The 24,128-nt window shown below is 33.1% G+C and overlaps 1 protein-coding gene across 3 annotated transcripts in view; it reads right to left on the bottom strand.

Annotated features, from left to right (window-relative positions):
- Window positions 1–4,545: 4,545 nt before the first annotated feature.
- Window positions 4,546–24,128, bottom strand: part of LOC129943243 (transmembrane protein 164-like) — a 107,022-nt gene continuing 87,439 nt past the window's right edge. For all 3 annotated transcript variants that reach the window (XM_056052549.1, XM_056052548.1, XM_056052547.1), the window contains exons 2-5: window positions 14,654–15,157; window positions 14,394–14,586; window positions 14,214–14,314; window positions 4,546–6,099 (exon numbers count right to left, since the gene is read on the bottom strand). In XM_056052549.1, the coding sequence (XP_055908524.1) occupies window positions 5,923–6,099; window positions 14,214–14,314; window positions 14,394–14,586; window positions 14,654–14,977 (795 nt within the window). In that variant the 5' untranslated portion in view covers window positions 14,978–15,157 and the 3' untranslated portion in view covers window positions 4,546–5,922. The remainder of the gene's footprint in view (window positions 6,100–14,213; window positions 14,315–14,393; window positions 14,587–14,653; window positions 15,158–24,128) is intronic.

The raw sequence follows: 24,128 nt of genomic DNA, 5'->3' as shown, positions 1-24,128 counted from the left end.
TGAGTAATAAAGTTCAGCTTTCAGTTGAATGAAAAAACATGATTAACTGTCACTTTGAACTAAGTTGACTTGACTTGATAATTAGGGATATTTTTCTTGAAGGCAATTATGTGGCAGTTGGCCAATCAGATGCTAGAAACTTGCCTTCCTTTCAAATCCCTTATGTCGCCTAAACCTGCCCAATGTTTCAACTTAATTTTAAAGAACAACGTCTTCAATAATAAACTTTTTCTAAACCTGAATTCTTAGGCTAATTTCAAAGCAGTTGCTTCTTTTTTAAAATAAAACTAACGTTTTTTCCACTTTATATTTTACTTTAAATTCCTTTGCTTCAGCAGTCGAAACAATATGGATTGACAATCTGCCTGACGCTGAATTCATGAATTTATGATGAAAATATCTTCTGCAATTCATCTGCGTTTGTACGATCGCCAATCTGATCTTATGAACATGTCTAATACATACATATATATTCAAATTTGTTTTGAAAATGTCTTCAATTTGTTTAAAAGAATTGCAACGATGATAACAAATTCGTACATCGAACAAAATAGCTCTCCGATCGGTTTATAACTCATTTTCTTGTTCCCAGTATTTTATCTCCCCATTGCATTATTTCCAGACAATGTATACAAATGTACTTAAAAATTTGTCTGGACGGCAAAACTTCAGTGAAAAGATTAATTTATATTTTTAGAGATTTTCCGCCCCTTCAATCGAGTTTTTTTGGGGTTTGAGGGAGGCTGGTGTCAAAATTAAGCAAGGTTGTGGACCGATCCGGGTTTCGATGTTATCACGAATATCATTGTAATTGGAATCCTACCATTCCTACCAATTCCGAAAAACCGTATCACAAAATCCGTTCGTAATGCAAATTTGTGTGAGATTTTCCAATACTTACGTTATGGGAAATAGTTTTTTTACGGAATTCGTTAAATTGTCCGAGTATGAGAGAATTCTTGATAGGGCTGCTTATCTAATCCTATATTACGTTCCTCAGGATAAGGTTCCTTGACTGTATAGTAGATGCTAGAGCTGTGTTGAATGTCATTCTTCTAACCTGGTTCGGGTGGTACATTTTGAGCCAAAATTAGACGCTAGTGGTACAGGGGAGCTTTTCTGGCTTCTGATGATAGAATATTGTTTCTTTAATGTTTGTTCAGCTGCCTTTCGAAGAATAGTCAAGTGCAGATCCGCATCATTATCTTTCAAGCTTTCTATCACAGGTATTAAAATTAAAGAGTTGTCGATTTTTTTTGGTAAAAAAAATACTTTATTTTACCCAGACATTAGGCAGGTTCAACCGACATAAGGGACTTGACTGCCAGAAAATTGCCTTCCAGTTAAGGCAACTTTAATGGAAAGTTGACTGGAATGTAACTGAAAGTTGAACTTTATTAGTCTTTGATTTATTTGTGCCCTACGAAATCCCATTTGATGTTTTGTGTTAGCGGGTTCCTTGTAATTTTGATAAGGAATCTTAACAATACAAAACACAACTTATGATGGACTTGTAAATAAACATACTCAAGTAATAGTCCAAGTTTGACATTTATGAATGACATTGAGAAAATTACCTCTCGGCCTTTGTCTTATTTTGCGATGTTGAACCTGCTCATTGGGTAGGTTCAGACAACATAAGGGACTTGAAAGTAAAGCAAGTTTCTATTATCTGATTGGCCATCTGCCAAAACATCGGGTTCCAATTAAGGCAAGTTTATTTTAGAGTTGACTGGAAAGCTAACTTACCTTCAAGCCGCTTAAATTGTCAGAACCTGCTATTCTCTTTGTTTTTTGACTTGTCTGTTTTGCTTTCAATGATGAACTCTTACCTCAAATTCTTGATTATAATCGGGAAATTTTGTTTCAATGGGCAGGTTCAGCCAACATAAGGGACTTCATTTGCAGGCAACTTCATTCTTTGAACGTAAATTTTGACCAAGGCAAGTTTTGCAAGCGTCATGAATTTCAAATTCAGAACTTTACTTCGCAAGTTTCTATTTTTAGTAGAAAGCATTAAATAGAGTTGTGCAGAAAATAAATAAATCATAGAGTAATAAAGTTCAGCTCTCAGTTGAATGAAAAAAAATTATCAACTGTCATTTTGATAGAAGATGACTTAACTTAATAGTTAGGGATGTTTTTCTTGACTAACTTTCCAGTCAGCTTTCAATTAAAATTGCCTTAATTGGAAGGTAATTTTTTGGCAGCTGGCCAATCAGATACTAGAAACTTGCCTAACTTTCAAGTCCCTTATGTCGTCTGAACCAGCCCAATGACTGACATTTGACCGACTTGTCAAAAAATGTCCAACGATTGGTTTCAATGATAAAAACCAATGGCCGCGTTCAATCTTGTGTTGGATATTGTATCTTGTATAGGTGAATTTGTATATACCTTATTGAATAAGTGGGATAGCTAACTTGAGATAGCTGTCAAAAAAATAAAAATAAATATCATTGATATTGAATGCATCCAATGATAGCTACGATTGGTCTCTTAAGATATGCACCACGAACGTTGGAGTTCCATTTGCACAACAAAGAGTTTTTTGATACAACATTTTTCTTTTTTCTTTTAAACGATTTGCTAAACTTAGTTTCCAGAAGTTACATTCACTACAAATGCTCACAAACAAAACAAACTCAACTAAATATCGGAAGTGGAAGTTATTGTAATGAGTCAGATTTGTCAAATTGAAAATTTTGACATTTCTCGACGTTTCAAGGTCCCTAAAGTCGAAATAAAAGATTTTTAAAAGAAAGCTGCGCGTGCGTGTGTATGTACGTTCGTACGTCCGTACGTTGGCGACGTTTTTTTCGTCGTCCATAGCTCATAAACCAGGAGAGATATCGATTTTGATAAATTATGTTATACAGATAATAAGGCAGAAAGATGCAGAAAGGGCTCTCAAGAAAATTGCGAGGGTGGTTTTTTAAAAAAAGGTGAACATTTTGGTAAACCCTAATTATCCTACGAACCAAAAACGCTAGAGACTTAAACTAAATTAAATATAACATATTGTAACGTGATATCAAAGAAGTATATTTTTTGAAAAAAATCCATTTAACGTTTTTTTATAAATCAAAAAAACTGAAAAAAAATTTGTCCTCTCCAAAATTTTACGACTAAACTATAACTGTGCAACGAAGAAAAAAGTTTTTGACATCTAATAAAATTTTGAGGAAAATCGAATTGACAGTTTTTTTTACAAAAAATAAAAACCTAAAAAAAAACAATACTAAAACTTGGTGAAAATTTACTTTCGACTCAAAAAGCTTTTCAAAAATTAAAAATAATGGCTTCAAACTTATTTTATTTCACAGAAAACATAGTTTTCAATATTCAGTAATTTTTATATAAAAATCCAACAATCCGTTTTTTCATAAAAAATAAAATGTACAAAAAATAGTACGCAAAATTGTTAAAAATTGATACGAGTGCATATAGACAAACTTTTAAGCAAGACAAATCGACAGACGGGATGGGAAGTTATCAGTGTGGGTCGATCTCAGCCTCTTTAATTTTTTTTAAATAGGATTATTTTACCTTAGTTTCCAGTAGTTACATTAACTACGAATGCTCACAAACAAAACCAACTCAACTTAATATCGGAAGTGGAAGTTATTTTTTAACTTATGAGTCGTTTATAAACTTACATCATTTAAGCGCTATTCACATGAGCACGACCAACGATTGAACGAATGTTCGTCGATTTTGACATTTCTTTTACATGAAAGACAAGGAGCCACAGCCAAACACCATTTACCACCGATACCAAAACGAGATTGATTTTTTTAGGTTAAGTACGCGCGATTATTTTATTCGTTTCGAGTGTAAATAATGTGGAACGCGAATAAAGTTTGACAGTTCGTATCAACTACAATTGTTTTCGCTACGAATAAATTTGTTTTCTTAAATTTATTAATAGTTATGATATTGAAAAGTAAAAGTATGCATCATAAATCATGTAGAAACTATATTGCTATAGTTTTGTTAAGAACTTGTGGGGAAATATGTCTTCAAATGTATACAAACTCACATTTTGTAATTCATTCGTCGTTCGTTGGTCGCGCTCATGTGAATACTACTTTAAACTACAACCATCTTCAGTTTGCCAATGAAACTAAGGGATGTGTTGGAAAGGTAAGTTTTCTATTGGTTCTAATTATTAAACATAAGATAGGGCTAATAACCATGGTTATTTGGTACTTTTTGAACCCTGTGATCCTTCTTGCCCCCTCTCCCCTAATCATAATTTCTATATTTTAGACAAAAATTAGAAGAATATTTGACTGAATTTGTTGGTTTTGACTGCAAGTTTGACGATGATACGTACATAGTAAGATCTTTTTATGTGGGGCTGATATACTTACTTATAATGTTTATGTTCAAATGTACATATTTTTGATGAACAGAAAATGTAAGTAAACTCTTTAGCTTACGGGCACACATCAATTTCCTGTTCCAAGTCTTAAAAGTGGAACACAACGGTTTTAATTTATTCACTCAAACTGCAGCTTGAGTTATAATAAAAAGACCTGTTTTAATTGTGTTGTATAATTTAACTAGCACTTTATTAAATATTTCGTCAAAGGTTTCATAATAAATAAATTGAGAAAAAAAATTAGCTCAAGCGTGTTTTTTTTTATTTTGTTTTGGTTGTTGTTGTTTTGTCTTGAAAATGATATTCATATATTTTGACAGTTTTTGAAGATTTTTCAGCTTAAAGATTTTTTTAAAAATTAATAATAAAAAAATGGAAACCAAAAGGTATTTTTTTTATCAAGTCCAGTTAAATTTGCAGGTAAGTTTTGTTAAAATGTTTTTTTTTTTGTTTTGTTTAATTTTATTTTTCATAATTATTTGTATATCACATATTGCATTGAAAACAAGCAGGATCAAGAAAGGTTTTTAAGGCGTTTCTTTTATTTTTTTTCAAAATTTACTTTTTTGTTTTTATATACATACATTTATCTTTCTGTTATATAACCAACATGATCCAAATTGCGTAATCAAATACATTTTTTGATTTTATATGCAACATTTTTTGATCTATTTAATTTTAATTGTTTTATATTTACCTACTTACATTTTAATTCATTTACTTTTAAGTTTTACATTTTTAAGTTCATAACAATCACAATGTTGGAATTTGTTTTTATTTTCTGGCTGCTATACAAGTTATATTTTAGTTTTTAATTGAACATGTTATACACGAGGGCTAATTCAATAATTGAGCCCCAATTTTTAAAACAACTTTCGCTTACAAAATTCATTTTTATTAATTGTTTATGTTTGCTCAAATCAAAGCCTTTGATTTTATCAAAATCCATAAGAAGCTGAGATATCAGCTTATCAGCTTGATATTGATGGTATAACCATTGTTGTCTTCCGTACACCTTAAGAACCTTAAGCATCCGCAAAAGTAGGCTAGTTGTTGTAGTGCTTTGGTGCAGACTATGGTTTTAGCTTTGCTTGGTTGGAATCTTGGCAGAGTTATATAAAAGGCTTGATTTACTTTTTATTTGTTCTTTTGTTTTTCGAAAAATTATCGCGGAAACGTTTATTTTTTTTTAATTTTTGGCATAAGCTATGCAAATATTTGTGTATTAACAGTGGTTTTATGCATATAATTATTATTTATACAAGCTTTTTAAATTTCCATAATTTCTTCTCTTTAACGATGCACATTACGTATATTGGCCTTAACATTGTTTTTTTATTTTGTCCATACCGCAGGTTTAAGTTATTTTTATTAATTATTTAATTATTGGTGTTTTATTTTATTTTTTGTTTTGTTTTGTTAATGTTTACTAAACTAAACCTATACTATAAATTACGAATTGAGTTATTTAATAATACTAATCGGTTTTGGTAGACGGTATTATAGTTAGCTCGAGAGCTTCCACTTCTTGTGTGTTATTTTTTGAGATATGCAAGTTTTTCGTCTGATTTTGCAAACATTAGGAAGGTGAGTTTATTTAAGAGAGGACATAGAATTGACTGATGTATCACAGCAAATACTCGATAGTTTTCACCTTGGAAGGGATCAGCAATTGCTGCACACAGCATATGATTCAAATTGACTCCAGTTAGCTGTAAAGTAAATAAAAAAAAACGATTGTTATAATGTTATTATTAATTTATTAATTTTAAATTATCAAAATACTGAATTATGTGTGTTGTTTTCATATCCAGTATAAATTCCAATACAATGTGTTTTCCATTGGGAAAAAAAATCAATCTGTTACTGTTGATATTATTTAGTTTTGTTAATGAAAATGGGCTAACTGTGCTTATTTTGCAAGGAGAACATAAGAAAAGATAATTAAGTTTTGATACGTTTCTATCAAAGGTTTATCTCAGTTTAGATTAAATAAATCTTTTTGGTGTTTCCACCGAAGGTTTAAAAATGATTAAGTTTGACAGCACTTTCTTAAATGCAAATGGTGTTTGGATGTTTCTTATGAAATGCGAGTGAGATAGTTTGATTCGTGTTAAAAAACGAAGAACTGATTAGTTCAGCACCATATAAGAATATGCTACCTACTCCATGTGCAATTTTTTTTAATTTGATTAAACCAAAACTATAGGGGACAATACGATAACTTAGGCTACAAAGTTTAATGACGGATTTGTATAGCACAGTTAAAAACAAGCATTTTTTAGGGAGGGAGGATCTATCTAGAAAAAAATTGTTTTAAACTCAAAATGTGTGCAAAAAAAAGGTTTAAAGTGTAATTTTTTAAAACTTTAAGATTATCAATGTCTTCTAGTTCTTGAGAACTACTACTCCTACCGTAAAAAAATGCTTTGTTTTAACTTTTATTTACAAATCCGTTATTAAACTTTGTCGTCTAAGTTATCGTACTCTTGCCAAACTATACTTTTTTACACAAAGATGCAAATAAAAAGATCATAATTCATTCTCTGTAAAATTAACTCCTCCATACAGGTTTTTCTTCAGAAATTTTGACTCTACGACCGAATCAAACTCATTCCAACTCGATTTAGGTATATAAAGAATTGAGGTGAGCTTCAAGCTCGTTTCAACACCACATGTTAATGTAGTTGTCTACGAACAAACCCCCTCCTTGAAGTAGTTGTAAAACTAACTTTTTTTTAAGATGTTTTCTTACCATTTCTTCTTGAAAAATGTCCATTTTATTAGTTTTAGTTAGTTTTTTTTTGCTGAAGTTAATTTTAACTTTTGATTTCAATAAAATTGTATATATTTGCGTTTTATTTTATTATTGTTCTGACAGATGTTCTTTCAGTGTAGTACCCGTGGCATGATGGTTAGTGCGTTGGACTGTCATGTAAGGGGTCTTGGATTCAATCCCTGCCTGTGCCACCTTAATTTAAAAAAATTAATTTTCGCGGGTACTGCCTCTTGCGAGGAATTGACAAATTCTCCAAGAGTAATTCTTGTCATGAAAAAGTGCTTTCTCAAACTAGCCGTTCGGATTTGGCCTTAAATTTTAGGTCCCTTCCATTCCTGACAACAGTACTCGCACACAGGAATGGTTGAGAGTTGTAAGTCACTAGGCCCTGGTTCACAACGGACTGTTGCGCCACCCCATTTGATTTTTTGATGTTCTTTTAGTTGTACCAATTTTTAAATACAAAAATCTGGCTACTGCCTATGGGTTTTCTTGGGAATTTTCTACTATACTATTTATAGAATGTCAAAAAAAAACACGGATAATAATGGCATTGAAATTTTCTTTTCAAAGAGAATACATCAATGAAATTGATATCGAAATAAAGGTAAAGATGTAAAGGGTAAAGTAAAGATTAACAAGCATCTGGGTGATTTGAAAACTTCTTGTCTTTCTAAGAAAATCGCAGATGAAACAGTAAACTGATAACCTCTTATTCAAGAGCTCTAGGAAATTAAACTCCTTTCACATAATACCTAAGTCTGCCTATTTTCTAATAATTTTGTTTAAAGACACAACAAATCGTTCCACTGATTTGTGTTCCAAGTTTAAACATTTCCAGTGACAGATTTCTGTAAGTAAAAGTTTTTCAGTGGAATTTGATCAGAAATTTTTTTTCAATGACAGAATCTTTAATGAAAGCTATAAACAACCTGTCAAGAAAATTCCAATGATGAAAACCAATGATAGCTACAACTGGCGCCTTACTGTTGTTGTTCCAATTGTTTACGGTTCCAATCACATCATTAAAAAAATTTACTGGTGAAAGCAACAGTAAAAAATTGTCTGAGGCGCAAAGCTCGATGTTATGATCGAAAGAAAACAACATTTTAATAAAAAAAATAAAGAAAAATGAGCACAAAAAACGGCTTCGATACCCGGCTGATACTGGAAGTAAAAATCCATGGGTGTCTTTATGCCAAAGACGACCAAAAATATGCAGACAGAATGGGAAAAATAAATTCTTGGGAGAATATATCCCTTTTTTTGGGAAGCACAAACGATAACAAACAAATAAATAAGGGGTCGGCTATAGCTATCAGTAAAATCTATCAGCAAAATTACAGATTTATTTCTAGAAAAAGCTAATAATAATAATAATAAGATAAATTCATTTTAGTTTTTTTTAATAATGAAATTTCATTTTATTGAACAGCTGATTGCAACAGTAAAAAAATTGTCTGAGGCGCGAAGCCTCAAAGTGATATTTAATGACGTAAATTTATTTATTTTGTCGGTGGATTTAAATCAGAATATTTTTTTCGATGACAGTCATTTTTAGTGATCGCCAAACAAAACCAATGATCGCTATAACTGACCTATCTTGGTGAGGGCCAGTTATAGCTGCTATCAGTAAAATCCATTAGTATATTTTTTTTTTAATATTTTTAAACATTTTAACATTTACCCAAAAAATAAATACATACATTAAGATGAATTCTATTGTCAAGTGTTTTTTTTTAATGCATTTAAAGCTAAAATGACTTCTTAAATAATTTTAATTATAATTATAAAGAGAAGACATCTTTGGTGGCACAATCGGGAGATACAGCCTGCACGACACCACGTCCGACAACGGATTCAGGCTGATCGATTTCGCTGCGGAGACTGCCATGTCCTTTTCCGATTGTGTCTCTAATAACCTCTTAAGGAGTCCTAGCTGCCTGCATTAAGCATTGAAAACCAGTGGCAACATTACCTTACAGCCATCTGAAGTGCTAGGTTTCACACGGCCACAACAGCGAAACCTCTGGTTTGACGAAGAATGCCGGCAAGGGCACGCAGCGAAACAGCAGGCAAACAAAATGGCGCTGCACAAAAGGATCAGAGCTGCTCACAAGCTCTACGAGCAAAAGAGGTGAGAGGAACACCGGCTTCTTAGACGGAAAAAAGAGAGATCAAGTAGATCAACAATTCCACTAACTGAAGTCAAACAAAGCTGCTGGGGCTGACGGCATCGCTGCCGAACTATTCAAAGCAGCAGGCGATGACTTGGTAGGGAGCATGCACCAACCCATCTGCAAAATATGGTCGGAAGACAGCATGTCCGATGAGTGGAATCTCAGCATAGTGTGCCCGATACATAAGAAAGAGATCCTCTAAATTGCGACAACTGCAGAGGTATCAGACTCGTTAACATTGCGTATAAGATCCTCTCTACTGTATTATGTGAACGTATGAAGCCGTTCGTTAACAACCTGATTGTTCCTTATTAGTGTGGCTTCAGACCAGAAGATTCCACTATCGACCAAATATTCACACTACGGCAGATCTTGGAAAAACCAAGGAGCTTCAAATCGATACCCACCATCTCTTTATCGATTTTAAAGCCGCATCTATAGGTAAGAGCTCTACAGAGCAATGTCTAGTTTTGGCATCCCTATCAAACTTTTCCGTTTGTGCAGAATGACGATGGAGAACGCACGCTGCTCTGTTATGGTCGGAAGAGATCTCACCGATGCATTTGATGTCAAACAAGTTTTTAGGCAAGGCGATGCACTGTCATGTGACTTCTTCAACATCGTTCTGGAAAGAATTGTGCAAAATTCAACCGTCAACACTAGAGGCACAATCTTCCAAAGGTCCGTCCAATTACTCGGATACGCAGATGATATTGGCATAATTGAAAAACAAAGAGTGATGTCAATGGAGCGTTTTTGAGCATTGCGACGGAAGCGAAGAAGATGGGTTTAGTGGTAAATTAGGGCAAGACCAAGTATATGCTGTCATCAAAAAAAGACATTGAACAGAGACGTTTTGGACAAAACGTCACCATGGACATCTATAACTTCGAGGTATTTAAGGACTTTGTCTACCTAGGCGCCGCTATTAATGCAGACAACGACACCAGCGCTGAAATCAAACGAAGAATAACTCTTGCAAATCGCTGCTTCTTTGGACTTAGAAGGCAATTGAGAAGTAAAGTCCTCTCTCGAGCATGTAAAATCACCATCTATAAGACACTCATCATCCCGGTTCTCATTTATGGCGCTGAGGCCTGGACCCTGTCGAAGAAAGATGAGAGCGTCTTACGATGCTTTGAGAGAAAAATTCTTCGGGTGATTTTTGGTCCCGTACGCATAGATGGAGAATGGAGGAGAACATATAACGACGAACTGTACGGGCTGTACAGCGACACTGACCTAGTTAGCAGAATTAAAGTCCAACGGCTTAGATGGCTCGGTCATGTAGAACGGATCAACATCAACGCTCCATCCCGGAAGGTCTTCGAATCCAATCCCGATGGACGGCGCAGTAGAGGAAGAACGCGATTTAGGTGGCGCACCCAGATGGGGGAGGACCCAAACCAACTTGGTGTGTGAAACTGGAGAGAGCTAGCTAGGGACCGAGCTGGCTGAAGACGCATGTTGGTTGGCGCTCAGGTCCGATCCGGACTGTAGCGCCACCTTAAGTTAGTAAGTAAATACATTTAAATACCATCTATAAGACACTTGTCATCTCGCTTCTCATTTATGGCGCTGAGGCCTGGACCCTGTCAAAGAAAGATGAGAGCGTCTTAGGATGCTTCGAGAGAAAAATTTTTCGGGTGATTTTTGGTCCCGTACGCATAGATGGAGAATGGAGGAGAAGATATAACGACGAACTGTACGAGCTGTACAGCGACACTGACCTAGTTAGCAGAATTAAATTCCAACGGCTTAGATGGCTCGGTCATGTAGAACGGATCAACATCAACGCTCCATCCCGGAAGGTCTTCGAATCCAATCCCGATGGACGGCGCAGTAGAGGAAGAACGCGATTTAGGTGGCGCACCCAGATGGGGGAGGACCCAAACCAACTTGGTGTGTGAAACTGGAGAGAGCTAGCTAGGGACCGAGCTGGCTGAAGACGCATGTTGGTTGGCGCTCAGGTCCGATCCGGACTGTAGCGCCACCTTAAGTTAGTAAGTAAATACATTTAAATACCATCTATAAGACACTTGTCATCTCGCTTCTCATTTATGGCGCTGAGGCCTGGACCCTGTCAAAGAAAGATGAGAGCGTCTTAGGATGCTTCGAGAGAAAAATTTTTCGGGTGATTTTTGGTCCCGTACGCATAGATGGAGAATGGAGGAGAAGATATAACGACGAACTGTACGAGCTGTACAGCGACACTGACCTAGTTAGCAGAATTAAAGTCCAACGGCTTAGATGGCTCGGTCATGTAGAACGGATCAACATCAACGCTCCATCCCGGAAGGTCTTCGAATCCAATCCCGATGGACGGCGCAGTAGAGGAAGAACGCGATTTAGGTGGCGCACCCAGATGGGGGAGGACCCAAACCAACTTGGTGTGTGAAACTGGAGAGAGCTAGCTAGGGACCGAGCTGGCTGAAGACGCATTTTGGTTGGGGCTTAGGTTCGCCCAGGGCTGTAGTGCTACCTTAAGCAAGTAAGTAAATACGTACCATTAAATGGCGTACCATTTTTTTAACAGTTCCGATAGCATTATAACAAAAATTACAAATGAAAATCAACAAGAAAAAGAAGCGTGAGAGAGAGGTTCCTTGATAGCTATAATTTAATGACGTACATTTACTGATTGCAGTAATATATTTCGGATTCCTGCTGTTGCAATTGTTACTGATAGCTATAATATAACCCGCTCCTTAGAATCAATCGTTTGAGGTTGCATAATTGATCATTGAAAGTAAGACTGATAGGTGGGAATACAAAAAATAGAACACTTTCAGTGAAACACTTATGTTCCGAAATGTGAAATCAACAGTCCGATTTTTAACGAAAATGATTTAACCATTGAAAAATTATAAATAAACTAAGAAAAAAGTTCTGGGTTAAATAATGTATTTTTTTAAATAAAAATCTATTCATCAGTTTCATTTTGACACCAACGTACAAAATTTGACCGGTCCTTAAATACATTTTTTTTAAATTACTAGCTGTGTTCCAGACATTTCTCGCACTAAAAGTTAGTCAAAAGTCGAATGTTGAGATAAATTCTCTCAGAGAGAAAACAAAATGTCAAAATGCCTGGAACAGTTTTCGCACCAACTTGCAAGAGTTTGGACTACTAGCTATTTAACGTCAAAAAATAAACTCGAGCAGAGTTGCCGAAGATCATTGATAAATTTTTTATCAACTTTATCATGAATAAGAATCCAATAAAATAAGTATCAACAAAAGTAAACTTATAATTATTTTAAATTAATACAAAATTATAAAACTTAAATTATGGAACTTAAATAAGTTTTTTTTTTTCTTAAAAAAGTCACTACAACTTTTAATAACTATTGAAAATTACATATATTTGTTGAACTACACATTTCTTCCTTAGTAACAGTTTTATAAAAAGGTATACATTTTATGATAACTATTTAATTAATCAAAAGAAATAGAAAACATGAACAATATTCACATTTATCAAAACTAAAATAAAAATAAAAAAAATACTTGAGCAACTTCCACGCCACACATGTTTTTTTGTCTTTACTTTTCGTAAACGTCAAATCGAATTTGACAGCCAACCCAGAAATCGCTAGAAGAAATTCCTCGAGGTAAATCTGGTAAAAAAGGGAATTAGCACAACTTTTGAAGTGTGAAACGACTTTGGACCAAAAATTACTAAAACTTTCAGTCTGAAAGTGTTTAAAACTAGATGTGAAACACAACTAATACATCGAGAGACTTACGTCATTCCTCTTGCAATAAAATCAAACAAATTTGTATCCGTCAGTTTGACGTATTTATGAGGTTTTTATTTTATCCTGATTCTGACATTTTTATCCTGATTCTGACATTTTTATCCTGATTCTGACATTTTTTTTTGGATTTGAATTCAGAATCGAAATTATATTCTAGAATGTGAGAATTGAAAGCCATTTTTGTACCCTGAATTGTAGTTCAACAAAGATTATTGTTGTTTTTTTGAAATAGAAAACATTAAAACATACGCAAGTAAACATAGAAAACCATCAAACTTCAAAATGTTTATAAGGTAAGAGATACATTTTGGGATTTTGGATTACAGAGATATTCCGGGCTATAAAACGATATCTGTTGTAAAAATTATCAACTGCTCGCTTCGGTGAAACTAGTATCGGCTTTAAATCTTTATAGGTGACAATTGGGAACATAATATATTTCTAAAATAAAAAATTTCCTTCTATAAACTTTGACAGTTAAAACAATTGTTTGTATATATATGAGAATTCAGAAATCTCTGATATCTTATAAACTGTCAAAATGAATTAGAATTGTTTTAATTACTTATTTATTTTAATTTGTAACAGTGGAAAACGTCATAAGCTTTAAAAAATAAAATCATTTTTTTAAATGTTGCAGATGGATTTGATATTTCGACTTTTGTATGGTTTTTATGATAAGAGAAGAACTAAAATTAACATTTGATTTCTTCCACAGTCTATTTATGGGATTCTGTAATGTAATTGGTGTGATTTTTTGTGTAAATCCCAAATTTATAAGAAAAAATAGTAATTTAACCGAAGAATTAACTAATCTGCCAACTAAAAGTGACAGCTAGCACTTTGAAAAAGAAAGAGTGATTAAAATTAAATTGTAGCGTAATATTATTATTGTAACAAGTTCTATTTCCCTTTTCTTTTAAGTTATTTGTATTAAACAACGATATTTTTGTACTGGAAATTCCATTAAGAATTATCTTATGACTGAAATTTCAAAAAAATTTGGGTTGTTTGAATGATGGATCTTATTAAATAATTTGTTTGGAAAACAATGGACAACACAAAATACTTCTTCTTGTCTAAAAATAAACAGAACAATTTCTTACCACTGACATTGGAGCCAAAAAATTGAAATGATATAATAAATTTATCGCCATACTTATTGCTGCCCAATTGAAATCCAGCAATTTCTCCGACTTGTAAGCACCTACATAAAATTTTGAAAGTATTCATTAATAAAATATTATGTTTTTTAAAGTAAAATATTGCACTTTTCAATCACTTACCACTTCTTAAAATATAAACCGGTATAAAGTACAACAATGCATGCTGTATCCAGAAAGTACACTTCTGAAACGCATAAGTTCTATTCTCGATTTCAGGAAACAAAGAAGCCAGAAATGGCCCATTTAAGAAATTCATTTGAATCCTAAACAAGGTTATTGTTAGTTTACTCGGCTTCGCTGCCAAAAGGTATACCTGCAAAAAAATTAAGATATTATAAAATGGACAAATAAAATCCATTAATTTCATAGTACACTCTTACTTGGACTATCGTTTGCACATGGCAAGGATTCAAAACGAATATCACAGATTCTCGGGCCAATTTAAATCCAAATTCGACTCCAAATATAAAACTCATAAGGATTAACAGGAAGAGTCTCATGATTGAATGTGGTTGATGTGGTTTCGAGGGTAATTCGATGCAATCCATACGTCTGTAGGCCCATCGCATAACAATTAGGCATAATATCGTAACGAATATCGACTCAATGGTACGACGACGATTTGTCATGTAATTAAGGCATTCTAGACCGGCATTTCGTGGTATCTCCTGGGTCACTCCACGAACAGCCCATGTCCAATCCATAATGGATCTGTTTGTCTTTTTTTTAGTTTGTGTAAAGTTCTTATAGTTTCTATAGATTTTCAATCTACAGCTAAGGGAAGTTCGCAATTTGTGTGGATCTTTCTTGCATCCAGCTTAAATAGATGAAGAGTTGTAACTTTAATGTAAATTGTAGCAACATTTGATTATACTATGGAAGTTCTGAAAACACATTCAAAAAAGAAAAGTATTTTATGAATGTAGTTGCGTATCATATTTTTAAAATCAAATTTTAATAGAATAAGAAATATTATAAACACAATCAATCACGCATTCTTTTTTTGAGTGAGTCATCAAAATCTACTTACTGATGGGTTTCACCCCCAATTTGCATGCTTTATGCAAATAGGCTTTAAGATTTTAAGTCCTGCTGACCGAAAACCGCCTTCTGTCAATGGGACTGAATGGTGGTCAATAAAATGCACGGAAGGATTTCCTATTTTATTTTTCTATGGCAAACATCATTATTTTACCTTGCGTGTCAAAGGAGTTGTATTTGTGTAAGTACATAGCTTCAGCTTACCTAACCTAAATATGTTTTCATCTAATGCTTAGCTGCAGTGCTAAGTGCAATTTACGGGGTTATTTGCGGTAATTTAGTTTTATCGATTGAAGCTAGTTTGCGGTTCTGGGACATACGAGAAAGATTGTTAACCTTTTATTATCAAAATTAGAGTGGAAGCAAACATTTCAATTCCATAAAGGGTTGTTACTTTTTTTTTAAATAATAAAACGTTCACCTGTTTATTTCTACTAATCAACAGATTTAGTAGATTTTGAAGCAATTAGTAGTCACGCCTAAATTGTATATCCTACCTAAAGATCTAACAAATGCAACATAAAAATACTTGTGGGGGCTGAACGATGATAAAACTTTTTGAGGAAAGAACAAAAAGCTGTTGAATGACAGATACAATTTAAATTTTTTTTCGAAAATTTAAATTTCCACTATAAAGGCCCCGTTTCGATGGGCACTAATTCCGGGTCGGTGATAATAAAAATATAACTTTGATAAATAAGAAAATATTGAAAACCAAATACAGGCTTGTCCATTTTGAAAATATTGAAAACCATGTGATGGGTTCAAAAAATGGATTTTTTTTTCATAATTTTCTGGTTTAATATGTCTAGAATACGGTAGTTAAGGGATTTTTTTATAATTCGAAGTCGTTTTAAAGATACGACTTCGGGCTGTTAAAAAAGATAAAACAAATAAAGGAATCAGTGGAAAAGGACCAGGTAAACTTAGGCACTGATAAAATAATTCAGGAAATCTTTAATGAAGGTTTTGAAGGTAATTTGAAAGTAATGTCGGTTATGGGATGTCTTATAGGCTCCAAAGCCCATATTTATGTTGAGAAACGTGATGAAAAGCGAATCTCACGTTCTGAGTAGTGCGTAAGTAATGCCGTTGAACAAGCCAGAATTTATGCAAGAGTTGAACAATCTATTTTGAAAGAGTTTCAAGACTATTTTCATATTTAAGAGGACTTGAAACGAGTTTTTCTCTAAACTGACCGAATGACTTGAAATTTGATGGGTTGGATTCAGCACATGTAAACGCATGGAATGAACTATCGACAAGCGCAAATTCGCTTTGGAGGTGGAGTTGTTCACACCGGTTTAACTCGTGTTCTTTACAATATTTTAATTCAAATTATATATTTATACTGTTGAACTATGTTAATAAATGATAATAAACTTAATAAAGTTGTATCCATTTACTGGTCCCAAAAAAATCCTAAAAATTCCTTAGAATACAGGCCGTCACATGGGATAACCCCCTTAATTGGCCCCCATATGAGCTGTGGCAAGCATCGATTCTTTTGAGGTAATTTTCGACCACTGTTTGACACATTTTTGGCAGTATTTCAGCCATAACTTCACGAATGTTGGTTTTCAAGTGGTCAAGTTAAAGGTTAATATGGATAAACACGGTCTTTCGCGTAGCCCCACAAAAAAAAGTCCAGCGGTGGCAAATCTCATGATCTTGGTAGCCAGGTGATATCAACAGAATGAGAATTACGCGGCCAGGAAATGTCTCTTCGCCCCAGTTGCGTGCTTCATTTCATCGTCGGTTTCGAAGAAGTAAAGTCCAATCACACCTCCGGGCCAAAAGAACGCACCAAACAGTGAATTTTTGTGGATATAACGTCCTCTTCAATTACTTGAGGAGTTTTAGAACACTAAACACGAGAAATGTCGCTGAAGAAAATTTTGTTCGAGAATTCGCACCCATTCAACGTTTCTACTACGCACGTTGTAAATGGTCAGCTGGCTTTAGTTGTTTATGGATGTACGCCATGATGTGCCGTTAGACGGTTCAAATTTCTGAAAACGACGAAGAATCGACACATTCGAGTCTTCGGCAACACGTTCACTTACAGCAGCGATGATGCACAGGCCATACAATATCTGTAACCAATCGAGTCCCTTCAAATTTCTTCACAATTTTGCCAATTGATTGCGTAGTTAGACGATTATGTAAACCATAATCTCCTTTTAAAGCAAGATATTTGGCTGTTACCGAATCACCATGGTTGAAGTAAATGTCAGACTTTTAACTGAAAAAATTTGTTTAACAGCTTAGTTTGACGCATGGCGAATTCTAGCCATATAGGGGAGAGGGGGCACCTTAGGACAGTTTTTGCTAAAAGCGCTCTAATTTTCTTAAAACACGGTGTATTTTTTCGAATCCTGAAAATTATCGTTGTTTATGGTTGGTTTATGGTACCTATCATTATGTTACGGTATGCATTTTGATTGATTCATATTTGTATATACATATATAAATATTGGCATTGGAAGTTTGGATATGATATCAAGCACTGCAACTGACCACTTATCTTCTCTCTCGGGGAAATAAAATTTGTTACATCCGGCCTTCTTTTTTAAGAATGAAACGTTAAAATGATTTTCATTTTTATCAAGAATTTTTGCGGCAAAATGGGAAGTGAAGTTTTTGTTTTCCGAAGAACATTGAACCAAACAAAAATCTCCTGAATTTAGAGAAGATGATCCCAAACCGTCCAAATTTTCTTCCTCATATTCTTCGTCCTCTGCGTTTCCGAAATCAGAATCAGGTTCAGCGTAGATGACTTCTTCATCCGTGTTTTCTGAACTGGAATCGTTGGTCCTCTTCGTTGTTCGTTTTGGTTTGGTAATTATAGCATCCGGTTTATTTTTAATGCCGATTTTGTTAACCTTTTTTGTCTTTCTAGGAAGGCCGCTTCTATTTCATTTTTTTCTAGAGTTTCAGTTAGGATGCGTGACCTTCCTTTTTTCCTTCCTCGCGAGCCTTCTTTTCGCGGAGCACCTTTTGGAAAAGGCTTCACCATTTCTGGAGACAAAATTTCTGCAACTTGACTTGATGTTGGTGTCTGCACCTGTTCACTAGTTGTTACAGTGTTTCCTGGTATTGATGGTTTAGACACTTCTGGGGAATTAAAGATCCTGTTAGTAACTTCACTACAATCGAAGTCTTCATCACTAAAAACATTTCGTGAAAAGGGAAAGATCCCTGTCGCTCTGAAACCTGACAATATGTTGTTTGGTGTGAATGAATTGTTGTATGCCGGTGTCACTATTGAGGGTAGGCCATGAATGGTAATGGTCTTCCCTGGATTTTTGAGTAGCCAATCATTTTGTAAAAGTAATAGTTTCTTTTTAAACGGTCCCATGACTGAAACATCTATCGGCTGTAACTTGTGGGTGCAGTGGGGTGGAAAAGTGAGCAAAACAATGCCATTTTCCCATCAGAACTTTATAGCGTCTATAGAACAATGGCTTTTATTGTATTGTAAGAGATAAAGAACATCCTTCGTTTACAAAAGAATTAAAATGCTTTATTTAAGATACGTGTTTTTTCTTTCACGTTTGTACAAAAAGTGATTATTAGTGAAGAATATAAATCAGAATGACAAATAATAATATATATATAGTTTGCTAACTTGATTGAGAAATGTACAGTATAATATTCTGTTGAGTATAGATACTAATAAGTCCTTGTTCAGATACAACAGCTTTCATGGTTATCGAGAAGTAGAAGAATTGGATCATTCGTTGTAGACCTCGAATATTTTTGATGGTGGTCAAGGACTTTCACAAATAACTGGCTTGTCATCCATCCGCTTGTGGGACTATTTTCTAGTCCTATCGAACCGTTTGGTGCTCCCTTAAGCATATGATCGTGGAATCTTGCTCTTGGAAATACAAATACCGGCGGTACAGAGTTTCCAGCTGCATTTACAATCGCACACATTGTGATAAGCTGCCCTCTTTCTGCCGGGACATTTTGCCCAACTTGCTTCTGTCCACACTGAGTAATGACTTTAGGAGCTTGTACAACTGTCGTCACACTGGTTTCGTCCAAGTTAAAGATGCGGTCTGGTGTGAAAGGAGCTTTTGAAAGTGCTGTTTCTAATTTTTTTTGAAATGCTTCAACGTTATGTTTGTTAAAGCTAGTTGCTCTAGACAAACTAGTATTTTCGGGCTTTCGAAGTGAAAGATTTCGGTGTCTTTTCATAAAATACTTCATCCACTCTATGCCTGCAATTTGGTTCTGTTCCCACAGCAGTGGGCACTTATTCAATGCATTTGCATATTGAAAAGCTAGATGTCTTGCTTGTGGATACGTCAGGCCATAATTCATTTTAGAAGACTTTAAAAGGTAAGCTTCTAACATACCTTCTTCTGTCTTGTTGAATACTTGGGCAACAGTATGTTTGGATGAGTACTCTTCACTTTTTGAGCCTGATTCCGTTTTTTCAAACTTAGTCTATACCCCAAAGTGCTTTTTGATATCCCAAAAACTTGTGCAGCTTGCCTCAGTGACATTGTTTTTCCAAGACAAGTTCTATGGCCTTACACAAATCAGACTCATTTGGAGCGGATTCCTTTTTTTTCTGATAATTTCTGACCATTTTTCAAAGATATATCTAATAATATAAGACAAAAAAGAGTAATTTCAAACAAATAAATGTATAACAGTATTCAAAAAAAATAATTAGGGGCTGATTAGGACATGTCTAAAACTGCCCCCTGTGCATTGTCCAAAAGTGCCCCGAGAGAGAGAAAAAACTAAAAAGCTTGAAATTTTACAGAGACATTATAAATTGTTAATTTTCTTTGTTGAATCACATCACAAAATAAATAAACATAACTTCAAAGCACTTTTCACTTGAAACTTGAACTAAATTTATAAATTAAATACTTACATCGTGGAGCAAACAAAAATACAACGGCCTTCGAGAAACAAACATTTGCTATGAAATTTTTTGTGTGCTGGTACCGTTACAATATTAAGCACATGGTTGTTTGTAATGGTGCTGCCACTTTAATATAATTTTTTGTATAGTAAAAAGTTTTTGTTTTAGTACTTTTTTTGAAGTTGTCCTAAACTGCCCCCGTCCTAAACTGCCCCCCTCTCCCCTACTTTATAAACCTCTAAATGGATAACCCCTTATATTCAGATATTTACACATAATACGAAACGTCTCCGTACATCAGCTTTCTTTTTGTTGATCCGAGACAAAATATTTACTATAACAATATATCAAAAGCGCTTTTTTGAATATCACAATCACAATTTTTTTCAATTAGGTAAGAGGGTGAAAGTGGAAACTAACTTTTTTTCAATATTACCACTTCGACTTTTATATTTATTTCTAGTACATTTTTTTCAAAAAAAAAACACTAAAATTAGGCTGTTGTACGGAGACTTTTTGGACCAAGTGTATATGAAATTTTCTTAACCATTTAAGTTAGTATACATACTTTTAAATTTGAACGCATGAACCCAAGAAAGCTCTAAAAAAATATGTTTTGTCTTTTTCCAGATGATTTTAAAATATTTGTTTTAAACAAAATTCCTTAACATTATTCAAAATAAACGACGGCTAAGCCGGAAGTGTAGTTTTAAACATACACAAATCCCTACAATTTTCTGTAAGAAATAATTTAATGTTCTGACCAAGAATCTAGTTTTATTATAATGATAAGGGTCTGTTTTTTTATGTTTGTTTATGTTTAAAAATGATTCTGAGCAAATAGCGACCACCCGGTAGGCTCGAATAAATTCCAGCATGTATGTATATAAATTTATATACTATTTTATAACGATTAAAAACTATTGTTTCAATTAAAATGTATTACTTTTGTAAAAAGCTCATAGTTCCATATTTTTGTTTAATACTACACTTATCACTAGTTTATAAGATATCTTATCTTAATGTGTATAAGTTTTCGAAATTGAAATAAAATAAATAAATACAATTAAAGTGCACCTGTTAGCTCGACAATATTTCACAAATCAAGAAGTTAAGTGGTAATATATTGTTCTTATTCGTTAAACTTTCAATATCCTTATTTTTTAATAAGAGAGATTTTTTTTATTGAAAAGAGTGAAATCAAATGATGTAATGTGTCGATTTTGCATATCAAATGTCAAAAATTGACACCTTCGAAAATGATACCTGGGGAGTACTTCCTTAATTTTCAAAATGATATTCCGTACAACGATTATCATTAACGTTATCTTCAATATTTTGCTTCACATAACATTATCGTCTCGTTTTTTTTACAAAATTGTTCATTTCTCTGATACTGTAACTGAAATGTCAAAATGAAAGATAATTCTTGTTCGATAACTTGAAAATGTAACCAACTTTCCCAAACTTGTTATTTTTTCTTTGGGAAATATAGTTAAAATTTGCAAGGTTACGGATTTAGATTTCGTCCTTGGAAGAAAATAACTATTTGTAATTTATGATTTTTCTTAATATCCGTTCTTTTAGCCTCCTCGTATTGAATGCTTTTGATAAAAATATTTCTTTATGTCCAACTTTATCTAGAAAGACTCCATTTTATTCACGGGGAATATAGCTTCGCTTCCAAAATATCTTTTTTGTCCGAAACTATTTGGGAAAGTGTGCTTTGTGCAAAACCGAATCAAAAGTCGTTGTCCGCCAACCTTTGTTAGTCTTCGCCAAAGTATCAATAGTTACAGCAGATAGTCATATTTTCATAACGACAAATATTTTTTTCAGTATCATTAAAAAGGCTTCTTCTGAAATTCAAATACGTTAAACAAATCTTTAATTGTTAAATTATTTTACTTGTATATATATTTATGAATTAAAAAATGGTTACATATTGGTCTGATTCATCCCTTAATTTTCTTCGTAACCATATCAATTGTTCTTTTCTTATTTTCATTTCCGATTTGTAACAAAATTAAATTAGTAAACATTTGTACATTAATGAGAGACAATACCTATTTAGCTATCGTGCAAAAGCTTTCGACTTGATCGTCGAAACGCTATCGTCTGACTATAATCGTTTTAGAGATTGACCCCCCTGGTTATTTAAAATTAAAACTATTATTTTAAAAAGATTTATTCAATAATGTTACAGAGAAATTTTAATACAAAAAAGAGGCTGGAATGCGACCCACAATGATAGCATTTCATCCCGTCTGTCAATTTGTCTTGCTTAAAAGGTTTGCAGGTTTTCGTGTTTTGTTAGAAAAGTTGTCAGTTGAATTATTCTAAAACAAATTAAAATAACGAACAATATTTGGAATATGATGAAATAGTTTGATTTCAAAATTTATTTTTTTTAACGAGATTTTTAATCGAATATCTGTTTTTACCAAATTTAGTAACATTTCTTAAAAGTTTTTATTTCTTATATAAACATATACAAATTGGATGAATGAAACTAATTTGAATTCAATATTTTCTATTGTTCACGAGACATCAAAAACCAAACATAAATTTTTACCAATTTTGAGTACTATTTTGTTTAGATTTTAATTTTGTATGAAAAACTGACTGTTGGATTCTTCTAAAAAATTTACTGAATGTCGAAAACAATATTTTCTGTGAGATAAAAATAGTGTGAAGCCAATATTTTTAAATTTTCAAAAGGTATTTGAGTCGAAAGTAAATGTTTACCAAATTCTATTATTTTTGTTTTTTTAAGGTTTTTTATTTTTTGTAAAAAACTGTAAATTCCATTTTTTCCAAATTTTACCTAATGTTAAAAACAATATTGCTTATAAAATAAAATTAGTTCATAATCTCAATCAACTTAATTGTTCTCAAAAATTAACTGAATGTTGATCACAACATTGCTAAAAAAAAAACTTTATTAAAAAATTCAAATAACCTATTTGGTTCAACAAAGTACATCAAGACTAAAAAATGTCATGAATAAACTTAATAAAATTAAAAAATCTTCAAATCATTTAAATGAACAGTTTAAACAAATAAGAAGGGAGTAAGAGTTTTTGAACAAAATATTATACAAGCAATACGTCTTGTCTCTTGAATCGAATATTAAGAATAATCCTGAGAGTTATTGGTCATTTATTAACACGAAAAGAAACTCAACTGAGGTTCCATCTAGCATGACTTATAATAATGTGTTGTCCGATGATATTAATATAATTTGCAATAACTTCGCGTCATTTTTTCAATCTAATTTTATTAATCTCAAATTAGACTATGCTAACACTTAACAGATCCTATGGTTGATCTTGGTAATTTGCAGTTATCTGTAGACGAAGTCTTACAAGTACTTTAATTTCTTAAAAAAAATGTTCTATTCCACCCGACAATATTCTACCTATTCTTTTGAATACTTGTGCTAATATACTAGCTACACCACTTTGTATAATATTTAACCTTTCTTTAAGTAATGGTAAGTTCTTAGATGAATGGAAATACTTTATAATAACTCCCCTTCATAAATCAGGTACAAGAAGTTCGATTGAAAATAACAGACCAATTGCAAAACTGTAGTTAATTCCTAAGGTTTTAGAAGCTGTAGTAAAAAAAAATTGTATAATTTTATTCACAATAACATTTCAGTTTACCAACATGGTTTCTTAAAAGTTAGACCAACTACTACAAATTTGTCAATATTTTCAAATTTTTGTCCATCACAGATGTAAAAGCGTTCTCAAGTTGACAATATTTATACTGGGGTGGAATCGGCTAAGGTGATAGTTGACTATCAGTTTAATTGATAGTCAAATTGACTATCGTTTTCATTCCGTCTGTGTAAGATGATTCAACTCAATTCAATTCGATTGAAGAATTTCAGATTCAAATTGTCAAAATGTGTTGTT

The sequence above is a fragment of the Eupeodes corollae genome, chromosome 1 (assembly GCF_945859685.1).
Source record: "Eupeodes corollae chromosome 1, idEupCoro1.1, whole genome shotgun sequence".
Classification (NCBI taxonomy): Eukaryota; Metazoa; Arthropoda; class Insecta; order Diptera; family Syrphidae; genus Eupeodes; species Eupeodes corollae.
The sequence above is the reverse complement of the archived record's forward strand: the minus strand, read 5'-3'. Positions and strand labels throughout refer to the sequence as shown.